The following is a 15,447-nucleotide window of genomic DNA, read 5'->3' on the forward strand; positions in this document are numbered from 1 at the left end:
ACATAGATAATTTGTCAACTTTTTCTTTTCATCCACAGTTCATTAGGTTTATGTTACAGATCAGACATTTAATCAGATTTCGAAGAACAATATTTCAAGTGTGGTTTTGTATTTCAATTTTTTTTTTTTTCTTATGTTTGACCTTGCTTAAAAAAACAATTCTGAATTAATTTCAGGTTACTCTTTGAATAATATGATGATCGTCTCCGCAATGCTGAATGTGATCATGTTTTAATCAGTCCTAGCAACAATGAGAAATCTCATAATCTGGAAGTTTATAGAGGAAATGTATCCTCTTATAATCTAAAATTCCAGGAAACTACCCAGGCTTCCAAATCTATTTTAAATGATGATAATATAGATCGTTAGGTGGTGTAGTTGTTAGTTTTCTCCACCTTCTGACTAAGCACGCTACAGATTCTTTCAGTTTTAGTCACCCATAAAAGTCTTTCGGTAATGTGTGCCCTCAGATGTGGCAGATTACTTCTGAATTTAGCTCTGTTAACTTCTTCCATCTTTCTAAGCAACTCTGGAACTGAGTTAACAAAATATTAATGCTTTATTTGCTAAAACAGTTAATAATTTAGGATACAGCGTCTTGTATTGTCCTTTCCTTCAAGTACTTGCACCAGAAATAAGGTTTACATTACAAAAAGCATATCCTCTGTCAACTTAAAACTGATAAAATAGAACTAATAACCTTCAAGGAACCTTAACCCAAACCACGCCCCAAGTTATCATAAAACGAACTTAACAAATAATTTTTTTTTTTTTTTGGCGCATCAACAGCTGAGGTTATTAGCGCCCGGAGCTTTTTCCAGTGCACTGCCGGCCTCCGGACAGTGTTCTCTCGTTACAGACAACACTGTCCATCACCGGACAGTGAGCTGTAAGAAGCTCCTAGGAAGAGAAAATCTAAGGGTCAGCTGCTGGATTCGAACCCGGGACCTCCGCGTGGGAGTCCAGTATGCTAACCTCATAGCTAATCAAACAAATAATTTAAATTAAAGTTATAGAGCTATGAGTATGTAAATTACCTAAGAATTTTGATGAAATCCAGGGGCCATTTTCGAGAAAATTTCAAAAAAGTGAAAAATCTATGCAGTATTATATTAACAATTCTTTCTTAATGGTATATAATTCACTACACTAAAATGGCACGTTGGAAGAAATTTCAAATGTTTTAAAGAAAAGTGGATCTACATGTACGTAATCACTACTCAGGTTCAACAATAACTTTTAAGCCATTTTTGAGAAAATATCAAATAACTGGAATATCATTTGAGTAGTTTCTTACGGTTAAAGAACTTTGAATTTTTTTCAATAGGGTTCCTTGTCGGTCTCAAACAGAAAACTATTTAACAACTTTCTATGATTTTTAGTGTTGTGATATTTTTTACGCAGGCATTTATTTAGATTAAGAGTACCTTAAAACGCTAATTCCTTAAAAATTCTATATCATAAATTTACTTCATCGCTAACTACCTCTTTTCCGTACAGAGAAAGTTCAGATCCAAGATTTAAATATGATAATAAGTGGTTATTAATCTGGCCAACCACATATTTTTAAAATGAGTAGAGCAAAGAATATCGCATGAAAACCCTGCAAAATTTCCTCCATCAAATTGAGTCATTCGCTTTTTTTAATCCCAAGATGAACAAAATTTTAGGTTTTGTTCCAGAAAATTAAGTTGTAAAAGAAAAATTAATGTCATTCAAATATGTTTCTATTTACAACTTACTTATGTTTATTTTACCCTTTCCATCAGATAGACTGGGTTCTTAAAAGCGGACGTTGCTAATTGTAGCTCTTAGCTATGAAATATAGGTTTCCTCTTGGTCTTATAAGGCAGGCTTGGGTATCTGGCTGCCCGCGGGCCGGTCGCGGCTCACCTGTAAATTTTTTCTAACCGTGGAGCCGCGGGGGACGACTGGCGCCCCTCTGCCGCCCTTCTCTTGCCTCGCCGCTCTTGAGTAGAACTGAGTTAAGTGTATTAGTCCGACTCTCGAAAACTATTCCAATTTCTCATGTAGCCCCCTGGAAAAATTAGCCCACCCCTGATATAAAGTCAAGTTCATGGATTCAATATGGTATTTCTCTCTCTGTCTTTTAAAGTGTAACAAGAACTAGGTTCTGAATTTACAAGATTGTCAAATTAAATAATATAATTTAAATTATATATTTTCTCGTAACTGTGAACTGTAAGAAGTTTCAAGGAAGAGAAAATCTAAGGCAGCAACCGGATTCGAACCCGAGATCTCCGCATGAGAATCCAATACGCTGACCACATAGCTAATCTCTATCCCCAAGAAGCTCTCGCTTAATCTTGAGTTTTCAGGCGTATGTGGGTGTTTGCCTATAACTTAAAGAGAGTGCTGCCTTCTTCTGATATTTGTGATTTCCTTAGTGTTTCAGTGCTTTAATAGAGAAAATGAAACACCTACTTTCTGCTCTTATCAGATTGCACCTACTCCAAATGGTTGGCTAAGCCAAATCCGAGGGGGACACTTTGACCCGGATAGATTTTTTTTTAAATATTGACCGTATGCACATCTACTTTAAATAATGGACAATTCTACTATGAGGATGCTCAACAATTTTTGTGTTTAGAAGTAATTCTTGAGTTATAAAACAAAAAAAGAAGTTTATTCAATTTTTTTAAAGGTTTTCAATAGTGCCTCTGATTTTGCACGTCAATTTCAACGTTAATGTTTCCTTTGTATGATGAATGATTACGATTAATTATATAATCGAAATGAAGATCCTACATCGATCTAGCGGTAGTATCGATAAGTTGTTAAAGGAGAAGGCAATTCTACATTTACTTTCACACAATTCACATTAACATTAGATCACAGAATGTGTCGTCAGTAGGTTCTGTGTCAGTAACCATGGTTATGGTGGTAGTTTTTGATTTAATGTATATATAACAAACAAATAACTTCGTTAGTTTTGATTGAATTAATTGTTTTCCTTGTTAATTTTGTTAAATGTAATAATGGTTATGCTAACAGAAGAAATGGTGATTGTAAGAACGAAGCAATCAAATTTAGGAGCCATAACAAAATTAAATTTTTGGTAAGTTTTATTTAATGTAGACAAACTTTCCTCTTCTATATTTATCAAAGTGAATTTGAAAGTTATCTTGAACGTATCATTTAAGAAATGAAGATGAGTGATAAATTCTCCTGTTCATCTGTTACAAATATATCTTAAATCATTTTCAGGGGTAGTCAATTATCAGATGTCAGTATTTTAAGAAAAATGACAAATGTGGTGATTCTATCATTAAGGTTAGTGTATTTATTTACTCAATTACTTTTAATGCATGTATGGAGTATATATATATTTTTTTAAAGTTTTAAAACATTAATTATAGTTTCACTATATCATCTATCCAAACATCTTTTGAATTTTTACTTCAATTAATTTGAACTATGACATAATAGTGTATTATTGATATTTGCGACAACTCAGTGCTGAAAAACAAATCCATTTTTGTTCTTTTTTTGGTGCATCGTATGCGATGATCATTAGCGCCAGTTGTCATTTCCCTCATCTTAGCACTTTCATTAATTGAGTGAGGTTTAGATTTTTAATATTTTTTAATTTATCCTGTTATCTGTTTACCTTAAGAGGCGTGCTTTCAATCTTTGTTTTAATTTATTTCAAAAATAATTTTCTTTAATTCTTAGCTTCGCAACGTCTGACTCATAAATATGGTTTTATTATATTTATACAATGATGAATGTTGTGCCAGATAGGAAACATTTATGCCATATAATAACGGGACATAAACGTTAAAATTTGATCGTCTTTATCACTGTTTAAACAAAAGCCAGAAGGCATTTTCCACCTATGCTTTGCAGAAGACCTTAAAATACTATTGCGTTATTTGAAAGTTACAAAATTAAATTTAGATAAGTGAATCTACCAACTCCTAATGTACTTTTATTTATTGATGCATGTGTTGCAATTGTTCCTTGTTGATCTGTTTTAAATTGAAATTAGTCTAAGCATTTACAGACTGTAGTTAACTCTGGGATAAAGGTTTTCTAATGCTAGGATACTTAATAGAATGTACTAGTAAAACAGTAATTTTTTTTTTTTATAGAAAAATAGAACCATATAAAGTAATTTACTACGTGATTAGTCGTTTATTTTTTATCTTTTTAAGAAACAGTCCCCTATTTTAAGTAATTTTAAACAACTTAAAAGTATAGTGGATTACCTTTCTATCCATTATTAAGTAATTTAATCCGTAAATATTTAGAGGAGTACTATTTTACTGCCTAATAATCTTTATTAATCGTATTGAGGGGTTAATTTACATATAACTGAGCATTATAAGTCTCCTATAACCCGCAGCAATTAGATTTTTTCTTTCTTTGTTAATTGGAATAAATTTATTTATTTCTGAAGAAAAAATATTATGTGAATCCTTACACCCATTTCCCTTACATCCATTCTTATGAATTTTCATCTCGCTTCGCACGTTGATTTATAATTGTTTTAATAAAATTTAAAAATTTCAGGCAATAAACTGACTAGAGGAAGCGTTTCCCTCAGATCAGTTTTCATATAAAAAAAAGCATAAGTTCTTGTGTAGAAATGAATGATAAATAAAAAGCAAATCCTCATTCGCCTTAAACATATTTACCTTCCGATCAAGATAACTCAGAATTTGGCATTTATTTCCAGCAATTTTAAATTAGATTTAAAGCAGTTTTATTCGCTGTAATGTCACTTTACAGTGATACTTTAGGGCAGTGATGGCGAACCTATGACACGCGTGTCAGTGCTGACACGCGAGCTCATTTTTGGTGACACGCATCTTCAAAGATAAAAAATTTCATAATTCAAATATTTGTCTCTCATATTGGCCAGAGTTGGTTATTAATAATAATATCAATGAACTATGTAAAACAAATTCTCCTAATGTAAATATAATTGGTTTCATAATTTGGGTTTTTGTATTTTAAATGGCATTAAACAAATAATTAACTTAAAAAAATTATAAATATTACTATTTTTTTTTTTGTGATGTAAGACACGCCACGAAAATTATGTTTCGATTTTTCAAAATTTTGACATACCGATCTCAAAAGGTTCGCCATCACTGTCTTAGGGGAAGTTAAAGTGCTCACTCTTTTGGAATCCTTCTAAAAATACCTTCTCCAGAAGGTTTCAACCAAAAATTATCGCTGATTAAAATTATAATTTTATCCAGCAATATAGACTTAATCACTTTTTCAAAAATTACAGAATTTTTATAAATTAATAAAATATAGCTGGCTCGATGGTGAAAGCCGATACCCAAAGAACAGAATAAATAATAAATATGAAATTTAGGAAAATCAATTGAAGTGATTTTTCAAAAAAAATCACGGAAAACTGAAATAACTCCTGGAAATTAGCACCTTTATGATCTCAAATTTGTTCAAATTCTAGTTTTAATCATCGATTAGAAGTGGACATACACTGATTTAGAAGGAAGCTTAAACCCTACTTCAATCCCCGCACACCCGAAATTCCTTAAAAAGAGTAAATGTTTCAAATAAAAGTTATCATTAATTTACATGCAGGCACTTCGTTTTTTTTAAAAAAAATTAGTAGGAGCCATTTTCGGGAAAATCTAAAAAAACAAAAAAAAAAAAAAACGAGAAATTATATCAATAGGTCAGTATTTTCGGTTAAACAATTTTTAACTAAAAACCTTATTGGTACGCGGTACCTAGTTGAAATTAATATCAAATATGACTCTCCGCAATTTTCTTTATTTTAGTAAGTTTGATAAATGTATTTGTACGTGCTCACAAATACGCCTGATAATTAAGAGATACACTTTTTCGTTCTTTAGGCTTTCTAAACGTACATTTTCTAATCAAAAACTGCATGTTTGCAATATTTTCTCTAATGGGGGCTAAAAAGATAAACATAACTCGAGAAATAGTAAGTACATTTAATCTTAATAAATAAAGCTGGCGCTAATGCCCCCAGCAATCGATGCGCCACAAAAAAGTAAATAAAGCTTTATGAATAATTAGCAAGTACATGGACAGCGCTTATGGAAATTATCTTGATATTATTCGCGAAGGTTATAAAACCCTTAAAAGGTTTTAAAATCATTAATTTTCATCACCAATTGATCGAAAATTTTACTTTGTTTTCGTTTTTTATTATCAGTTTTATGCTCTTTTGAATTAATTATTCAAAAACAGCCAGGATTCGATTTTAAATGAATAATCAATAATAAATGAAAATAATTTTATTTCTTTATCTAATTTGGTAGTTGGACGTTAAGCCCATCTGATTACTTTACTTACAAAGCAATTTTTTTTTCGTCTTACTAAATGCTTACACACAGTCATACACATATATTATATACACAATGATTTTATTTAGTCGCTGATATAACCCACTTTCATGTGGGGGATTCCTTTATGGTTAAACATAACAAAGGTATGTAGGTGTCTCCTCAAGGTTCTTCCCACATCTAGTTTTAACATATCTAACAAATACTACTTAGAAACTGTTGAATAATAAAAACATTCAAATATATTATGCTTATAGCTATGTAATATGGAATCACCAGCCAGTAAAATCCTTTTCTTGATAATACTTTAAATTACGTGGAAGTTAAATTGGTTCTTGCTTGGTTCCTGGCACTGTTAGACTATTCTAAATTTAGAGGATGTTCCCTTTATTATATCAATAGCGTAGAATCAATAAGAAAATAAAAGTATTGTCCTTCATCGTGAACAAGTATTTTTCTTTTTATTTTTGTAAATGTATTAGTTCCACAATTTTTTTTAAATACATATTCTTTTCTATTTTATTATTATTATTATTTTGTATTGGAAAAAATGGCTAACATTCAAACTTGATACATCTTGCCTTCCAAGAAGTTATGTTTTGGAAGTCAAAGGTACACTTCATAATGAATTTTATCTGATGACGAGATTTGCGTGGAAATGAGCCCCACTGTGTTCTTTTCACATTTAAATTTAACAAAGTAATAGATTTGTACAAATTTATTCTCACTTATCACGATGAAAAGAAATTTTTAACTCTGAAGGAAAGGTACCTTTATTTTTTTGGAGGGTCGTTGCGCCTAGTATTACTTAATGAATTTTTATTATTATTACTTATCAATAAATTAAGATTTCATTATCTTTTCTGTTTTTATTTATGATAACAATGAATTATTTATTACTTTTAGTGTAAACAATATAGACACATTAGTGGATATCCAGTACTGTAAGCGGCTTCAAGACTTATTTGTCAGAAAGAATAATATTAAAGACTTGAATGAAGTTTGTTATTTAAAAGATTTACATGAGTTAAAGAGCGTCTGGCTTGATGAAAATCCTTGTACAATTAATAATGATGGGTAATGTACATGTTTTAAAGTTTAATTAATTTAATTATTTATTTTATGAAAAATTTGAAAAACCTAGGCACTGCAGCCAAAGTAGCTCATTATAGCATCTTTCTAAATGCCTATTAGTACAACCTCACCAATTTATAAGGTCCCCAGGGTTTTACTCTCTATTCGCTTTTCCTATATGAACTCTGTTTCAGCCTGCCAAAGATTTCATGCTGTTATCTAGCATTTGCAATCAACGTTTTTAGGATAATTAACTTATCTTGTGAAGATGAGAGGATATGTAGTTATAATAGCAAAAAATCTCGCCTTTTGTACAAATTCCAATGTTTCCAACCAGTTGATTTTGCGAATTATCGTCTCTGGTATCAAAGCACCAGAGCCCTCACATTGCAAGTTAATGATTGTTATGCAATGTGTCAGGATACTGGATAGAAAGTAAAAAAACATTGTCTATTTCGAATAATACGAATGGATTTCCATTAGCTTAAATTAGAATGGAATATTAGCTTGTAAAAGCAACTAGAACTGTTTCTAATGCAGATAAGTGTAGTTATATGGTAGAAAATCTCCCTTTTTATGTATTTGTACTTCATAAACAAGTCATTACTGAAAGCAAGAATAGAAGATTTTTCAAAATTCAAAATCAGTTCATTTCTAAAGATAAAGTTAAAAAAGAAGTTACAATTGTGTTTCACAGTCTTTTTTTTTTTATTATTATTATTAATAATAAATTGAAGTTGTTATTTTTTATAATACATATTAAATTTTGTTTTGTTTATAGGTACAGATTGGCTGTTATAAAAGCTTTACCTCAATTAGAAAAACTTGACAATGTAATCATAGAAAATAGTGAAACGGTAAAGGCTCAAAATTATGGAAAAACATTGTATCGTCCGGATCAAATGGCGGTATTTATTTATTTAATTATTTTGCTTTTGAGTGAAGTAACCTTTTCGTCTTACCAATTACGTTTTTTTTGGGGAAAGTTTAGCTTTTGGTTTTAGTTTGTCTGGAAGGGCATATTTATATCTATATATTGTTATGAATGCGTGTGTGTGAATCAAAATCAAGTTTATAATCTGTGAATTATACAGTAGTCACCCTTTGAGACCTTTTTTAATGAAATGTGAAAAATATTTATGATTTTTAAACATTTAAGAATCAGTTATTTAGAAATGAAATAATCCTTAATTCTTTATTCAATAAGACATTGGAAAATTTAATACCAAGAAATTTTAGTAAATTAAACATGAATATTTCTTTTGGTTTGTTGGTTATAGGTCGTGCGAATTCTTTTTTATTTATATACTACATTGGACAAATGTTAGTTGCAGAGAATGTCTATTTTTAAGTCGCCCTGTTATGGTGTGTTGATACGACAAAATAGTCAATTATATTTGTGGCAGTAATAGAAAAAAAGATAAGATTTTTCAAGACCTGTAACAAACAAAGCAATTTAAAAAAAAAAAATACCAAAAGTGAAAAGTTTAACAAGAATCGGCCCCTCATTAAATAATAAAGTTAATTTTTTTTGTATATATTGCATGCGAAAGTACAAGCTTACAACTCTAGATTTGTATATGAACTATGCACTGCTCAATTTTTAGGAATACTATTCAGATTCCGATGAGGAGGAATATGAGAAAAACTACATACAAGTTAAAAAGGTGGGTTTTTCATCTTTTTTTCTAAATTTTCATAAACTTTCTACGTTTTATTTTCCCCAAAATTTTGTTGCTTAAATTTATTACTTTTGCATTTATCTTTACTCCCATTTTGTTTGCCTCCTCACTAGCTTGTTTAGAGGGCACTTTTTCAGTTCATAGCTTCCATTTCACTTTAATATCTATTATCTATTTGTGAAATAGTATTAGTTACAATTAATTTAAACGGTTCATTTAAATATAATTTAAGTACTCATTTCTGACAGAAGTATTTTTTATTTTAATGATTGAATTTGTGTAAATATTGTAAATAAGAATAATCGCTGTATTTGTAAGCTACGAGGAAAAACAATCGTCTGCTTGAGATTTTGATGAGAGCGATCCCCTTCACCTCTTATGCATTACCTGAGCTTTGCAAGCATCACTATTCAATTTGAATGTCATATTCCTCATTGCACATGGCAGCGTCACAGTAATTATTTGGGTGCTTTTGTTTGTGTTATCGCACGAATTAGTTTCATCGATGAGAGGGAAGTCTGAAAGCAAGATGAATGATGTATTATGAAATCTTGTAATTATAGATATGTGCCATCTTAACGTATTTTAATAGACAACCTTTAATCATTAGGTGATTGTGAATGTGTTATGTGCAGAATGCACATGATGCCCAAAACATTTGCAAACATACCATTGTTGCATAATATTAATGTAAATAATACATCAACATTAATGAATTTATAACTCGAGTGCATTTTTCAGTTATTACTTTATTGTACAAAGTAGGAGATAATTATTTACATTTTTTTTTTTAGATAGGTGTCTTTCAGGCAAAATATGATCGTTTATTTGATCATATCGACTAAATAATAATATAAGATGACGTAAAAAGTGTGATCTACATTGTGGTAGGTAGGCGTTGTCAAGGTACTTTTAGCTGAGTCGGTTCCTTTCGCCCACCAGGTAGCGAAGGGTTCATGCTTTCATCCCACTTTTTGTCTGGGTGTACATTATTATTTACGTGAGATATTTATTATGCGCGCAATTATTATTATTATTTTCATTCATTTTCTATTTCTATATTTTATTGATCAAGGTGGCCCAAAAGATTTGACTTAAATAAAAGATTTTCGCTTACACTTAAGTGAGCCAATAAAACATTTTCATTACTTATATTAAAGTAACAAATGGGTATTTGAAGCTCTTATTTAAAAAAAAAAAAAAAATCTTTTATTAATTATCTTTAATTTTGCAGGAAAGGTGTCCGTCCCCCGAAGCACCGCCACCCGTAGAGCAACAAAGAAATAATTACAGTCCTGAGCCTCAAATTCAGTAAGTTTTTTTATGTATGAATGATTTTAAAGCTTGATTCCACTACCCCACTATAACAATAAAAAAACCTCTTTTTTTTATAAATAAAATAAAATACAAAATTAAAGTGTATGATCATGATGGCCACCCATGGGGGATGCTACCCACAACTTTACAAGCATATTATTAAAAATATGCCTACATAAATTTATTTATTTATTCCATTATTATCTTGATTATTATTTTTAGCGTATGTATAATATTTAAGCATTTGTAACATCAATAATTTTTTTATCGGAATTCTGATAAGCAGTCTTCATTTTCTATTGTATAATTTTTGCGTGTGTATTATTTTGTGGGAGTTTAATTTTACCTCTAACATGGATGAACATATTTTATTTCAGGTACCAGAGAGAAAGAGAATATGTACCAAATAATACCTATGAGGTAATAATGTTTTAGAGTAATTTTCAATTTAAATTTGGTAACTTTGTGCATAGAAATAAACAAAAAAGTAGTTAATTACTTAAGTTAATTTTAGATAGTTGGTTTGTCAGTTTATAACTCTATAATTATTTTCCAAATATCTTCCTGTTTGGTTTTTTTCGCCACGGTAGCCTAGCGATTAGAGGCGAGGCCCGCAAGGCTAAGGCCTTGGATTTTATTTATTGTTCAATTTGAGAACTTCGTAGTAAAGTATATTTGCTAGTCGCCTCCGGTCCACCACACCTAATTTGGTAATCGAACGGAAAGCCCGCATGAAAAAAATAGATTATTACTTTACTTTGTAGTAAAATAGTATTTCTGACATTCAGTGTGCATTTTCGCTTGTTTGTAATTAGAAAGAACAGAATGTTTATAACGAAGGAATCAAAGAAGAAATTCCGCCCACTGAACCATCTGAAATCCAAACTAGGACATATAAGGCAAGATTCCCCCTTTTATTTTAAAAATTAAAAATAAAATAAAATCTTTAAACAAAAAATTATTAAGTAGCCATACTTTTACATTTTTTGCTTAATTAATTTTTCAGTATGAAGAAAAACCGGAGACCCATACAAACCAAAGATCACCACATTTGGCACAACTATTTGCAACTCCACAATGTGCAACTATCCCCAGGAGCCGCACGGTATTCATAGTTCTGTATATTAAAAAAGTACATTATTTAAGTAAATATGTAAATATTATTCGTACAGTTCTCATATTTATTGGATAATTAATTTTCGCCTTTGGACAGCCAATACAATAGTTTTCTAGGTAAAGAATTGTAACAACTCATTCCTAATGTAATAGTAATAATTGAAACGGATCCTCAATACATTACTTGTTATCATGAAATAAATTTATTTTAACTGAAATCAACTTTAATTTTAGACGGATGGTGAATTCGCTTACAACAATGAATGGAAAAAGAGAAGTTGTCAAGGGTCCACTTGTTGTGTCCAGGCTGCGCAAAAAAGGCCAAATGAAAGAGTATGTAACATGTTTTTATTTAATTTTATTTTTCTTTCTCTGCACTTTAGGAATTTTAATTGAAGTGTAAAAAAGTTGTAAGGATTCTACTTTAAAAAAAGGTTAGTAATATCCTACTTACTCACTTAAAATTTCAGCTTACATATCCTTACATTTTTATTTGCCAAATTTAGTTTTGCTTTATTGGGCTCCCTGAGTGTTGCAGTCATGTCAAACTTCAAGTTTCAGTGGAAATACACATTTCAGTGTTCCTTGATTTCGAATATTTTGGATCAAATGTCTGATTAGTTAACTAAAATTGCAGAAACTCTAAAGATCAATCGTAGACTAGGTTCTATGCCGTAGGGCGTCTTGAATAATAATAATAATAAATATTACGATTTCTTTTAAGCTTTTCATAACGGGGCCTCAGTGATGGAACTATCGCTTTTTTTTTTATGAAAAAGATTTTTTTATCAGATGTTTTTTAACATTGGATTCTCTTAAAAGTCCGTTGTAAATACTAAAAATACTTATTACATGTTTGAAGTTGTGTAAGGCAATATATTTTACATTATATTGTGAAAAAAATTTACTTAAAATTGTGTTATCGTCTTGGTCTAAAACTTCTGATATGTTATAAGAATATAATATGAAACAGTAAATTTCAATATTTAACATTTCCAAGCCAATCGAAGCATGTAAAATTAAATTTTGTGCCTGGAAGTTTCTCTTTAGGGTTGACAGGAATTATGGAGATATCTGCCTATTACCTATAAAGAATTAGGCGCCACAGTAGCCGAGCGGTTAGAGGCGAGGCCCGTAAAGTAGTGTGTATTTTGGTGCTAGGTTCGATTCCCAGACTAGGCCTTGGATTTTTTAATATGAGAACTATATAATGAAGTATATTATTTACTATTCGCCTCCACCCACGACACCTAATTGGCATTGGACGTAACCTTAAAAAATAAGCATTACACTACTTACTTTTTTATGGCAGTAATAGCTAGTACTGTTCCATTATAAAGAGATATACTTACATAAAATTGAGAGCTAGTATTTAAGTTTATTAAGGGGTTATAGGCAGTCAGAAATTTGAAAAAATCGATTTTTTTAAATTTCTTTATATTAAAGTATAGTATCTCAGGAATGTTGTCCTAAAATTTCAAGTCGATCCGAGCAAAATTGTAAGAGTGAAAGTGTTTACAAGCCCCGACCGTTCGAATTACCATCGCTGAGCACAGAGCTCAACTTGCTACGCGATAGGCAAGAATCCTACGCAGACAGCAGAAATCGAAAAACTTGGACATTTTAGAAGACATGGAGGACTTATTTTATGGGCCTGGAATCGATGACACTGTGTAAGTTGAAAAAAAGATTATCCAGGTTTTATTCGCAAACCTTTAACCGCTGAAAACTTTAAACGCGTTTTTCTCAAAACTACATTTTCAAAGACGGTGGACACGATATCTCAAAATCTACTGCACCGATCTTTTTGAAATTTTACGTATTTCTTTTACACATATTAAAATCGTACTTGGACGAAGGATTTTTTTTTTTCAATGAATAGAACTTGTTTTACAAACATAAAATGGTCAATTTTTTTAGTGAAAATCGTGAATCAAACTTTAAAGTTGTGCCAAAAATTAAAAATTCAATTTTTTTCTAAATCCTTCGGTCAAGTACGAGATAAAGTCATCTACTAACGAAATCTTTTCGAAATGTTGATTTCAGATGATCCAGTCTCAAGATATCATGTCCACGAGAGGGTTGCATTTTTTTTGACGTGTTGCATTAAAATATTCGCCATTAGTACAATTATTATTAATTTGTAACGAAAAAATTACAATAAGTTCTTTAAACATAGACTGATATGACGCAAAAGTTCCCGAATAAAAAAGTAAACACGTTTTTCCCCCCCAAAAAATTGAAAAAATGACTTTTTTGGCGCCTCTGACTGCCTATAACCCCTTAAAGGGGCGAATGTGATTATTTGCATGAGTGAGGGGCGAATGAGGTTGTAATCGTCTTCAAAATTCAGGTATAAGTGTTTAATGGAGAAAAGCCAATGTCAAAAAGATGTACACAAAAAACAGAAAATAATAGACCTGCGGGGAATAAATAGTTTCTTGTATCTATAATGTTAAATTATCATTAATTTAAACATTATAAATCTACTTAGTAAAGTTGTTAACTAGTTAATAAAAACCTCCATTATTTGCATTTTCTTGATCTGAGGAAATTAATTTTCATTTCAGAGAACGAATGTATTAAATGCGGTGCTTTGTCTAATTAAGGAGCTGGATTATCCAAATCTGGAAGTTGTACAAATGGCAGTTAATTGTCGGATGGAGGAATTATCAGAAGAAACGTGATTTGATTGCTTTTTTATGTAAATAAATTCTCAGTTTTAAGAAGTTTAATCAACAATTTTAACTTCTAAGATATATATAGCGTTAGATGATAAGGGAAACTTGAAATTATTGTGATAGAAATTTTTTGTTTTTATTTTATTATTATTACGTTGGTATGAGTGTGCGAAAATTAACTCTTGGTCGATCATTTATATCCTGAATTTGATTTGTTTAGGAAAAAAAAAGTCTTGCCTTTTATTTTTACCAAGGGTTTTCTTTTTTGCACAAAATTAGTCACAAAATTATGGGAAATTCATGGTGAGAGTAAATTTGTTTTATTTCGTTTTTTTTTTATATATATAAAGATTTAACTTTTGTTACTTATTAAAAAGGTATCAGAGAAAAAGTTATTGCTTCCCAATGTTTAAAAAAAAAAAAGAAAATAAAGTACGGCTATTACTTATGCTACAGTAGTACCTGCAATACTGTCTTGTTTAATTTAGATTGTTTTTCCAATAAGTTCTATTTTGAATAATTATGTAGCATTCTAAATTAAGAAGTATAGAAAATAGTGGGAACAAAACTTGGAGATTTTGTAAAAAAAAGTGAAGATATTACAGAACATTAAAATGGAATCTGACTGATTTATCCGCTAATTTCAGAAAAAGAATTGAATTTAATTGCATTGGAACCGTCTCTGGAAGTGTCTTGTTAAAAAAAAAGAAAAAAAGACGTTCGTAGTCTTGTAATTTTCTAATTCTTATCAATTTATATTCGAAAATCTAGCAGAATAAACCCGAAAAGTCTTTAGCTTAATTAATTAATTAAATGCATTATAGAAGTAGAAACCCTTCTCTGATTATTTAAGAGTGAGATTTTTGTATTGCAATTTTGTTCTCTGTTATTTCTGAATCTAGAAATGTACTTTTATTTTAAAATTTACATTTAATAAAATTAAGAATCAAAATGGTTTTTTATATTTTTTACTGTGTATTGTCGGATAAAAATTATCATAAGAAAATTATAATTCACCTTAATTAATTTTTTTTTTATCGTTACCTTATTTTTATTTATTTATTATTTTTGGTTATCAGTAACATTGCGTATAATGAAGTGAGTGGATCTTAAGTTCGAATCACGGTTTGAAGGAAAGCTTTATTATACTGACCAGACAGGGCTAAGAAATCTCTTCAATAACAATAACTTCTGTTTGTATGGTTGCTGCTTTTAATACAATCTTTGAAAAATGCAGACCAAAAATGTATATCTTCTTAT

The 15,447-nt window shown here is 30.2% G+C and overlaps 1 protein-coding gene across 2 annotated transcripts; it reads left to right on the forward strand.

Moving 5' to 3' along the window:
- Window positions 1-2,850: 2,850 nt before the first annotated feature.
- On the forward strand, window positions 2,851-14,235 carry LOC141451035 (uncharacterized). 2 transcript variants are annotated; one of them, XM_074122050.1, is made up of 11 exons: window positions 2,851-3,079; window positions 3,229-3,294; window positions 7,224-7,394; window positions 8,173-8,299; window positions 8,999-9,058; window positions 10,308-10,384; window positions 10,768-10,810; window positions 11,206-11,289; window positions 11,397-11,495; window positions 11,741-11,839; window positions 14,077-14,235. In XM_074122050.1, exons 1-11 carry the CDS (start codon window positions 3,000-3,002, stop codon window positions 14,191-14,193), a joined length of 1,023 nt encoding a protein of 340 aa, XP_073978151.1. In that variant the 5' UTR covers window positions 2,851-2,999; the 3' UTR covers window positions 14,194-14,235. The 2 variants fall into 2 exon arrangements, with proteins under 2 accessions (XP_073978151.1, XP_073978152.1); XM_074122051.1 differs by lacking the exon at window positions 8,999-9,058.
- Window positions 14,236-15,447: the final 1,212 nt, after the last annotated feature.

Source organism: Rhodnius prolixus, unplaced genomic scaffold (assembly GCF_049639745.1).
Source record: "Rhodnius prolixus isolate KJV_2025 unplaced genomic scaffold, Rpr scaffold_8, whole genome shotgun sequence".
Taxonomy (NCBI): domain Eukaryota; kingdom Metazoa; phylum Arthropoda; class Insecta; order Hemiptera; family Reduviidae; genus Rhodnius; species Rhodnius prolixus.

Excerpts from the sequence above, each read along its gene's own strand:
- LOC141451035 (XM_074122050.1), top strand. The coding sequence starts at position 3,000 with ATGGTTATGCTAACAGAAGAAATGGTGATTGTAAGAACGAAGCAATCA. Across the intron at positions 3,080-3,228 it reads ATAACAAAATTAAATTTTTG|GGGTAGTCAATTATCAGATG; the intron begins GTAAGTTTTATT and ends AATCATTTTCAG. Across the intron at positions 10,811-11,205 it reads TACCAAATAATACCTATGAG|AAAGAACAGAATGTTTATAA; the intron begins GTAATAATGTTT and ends GTTTGTAATTAG.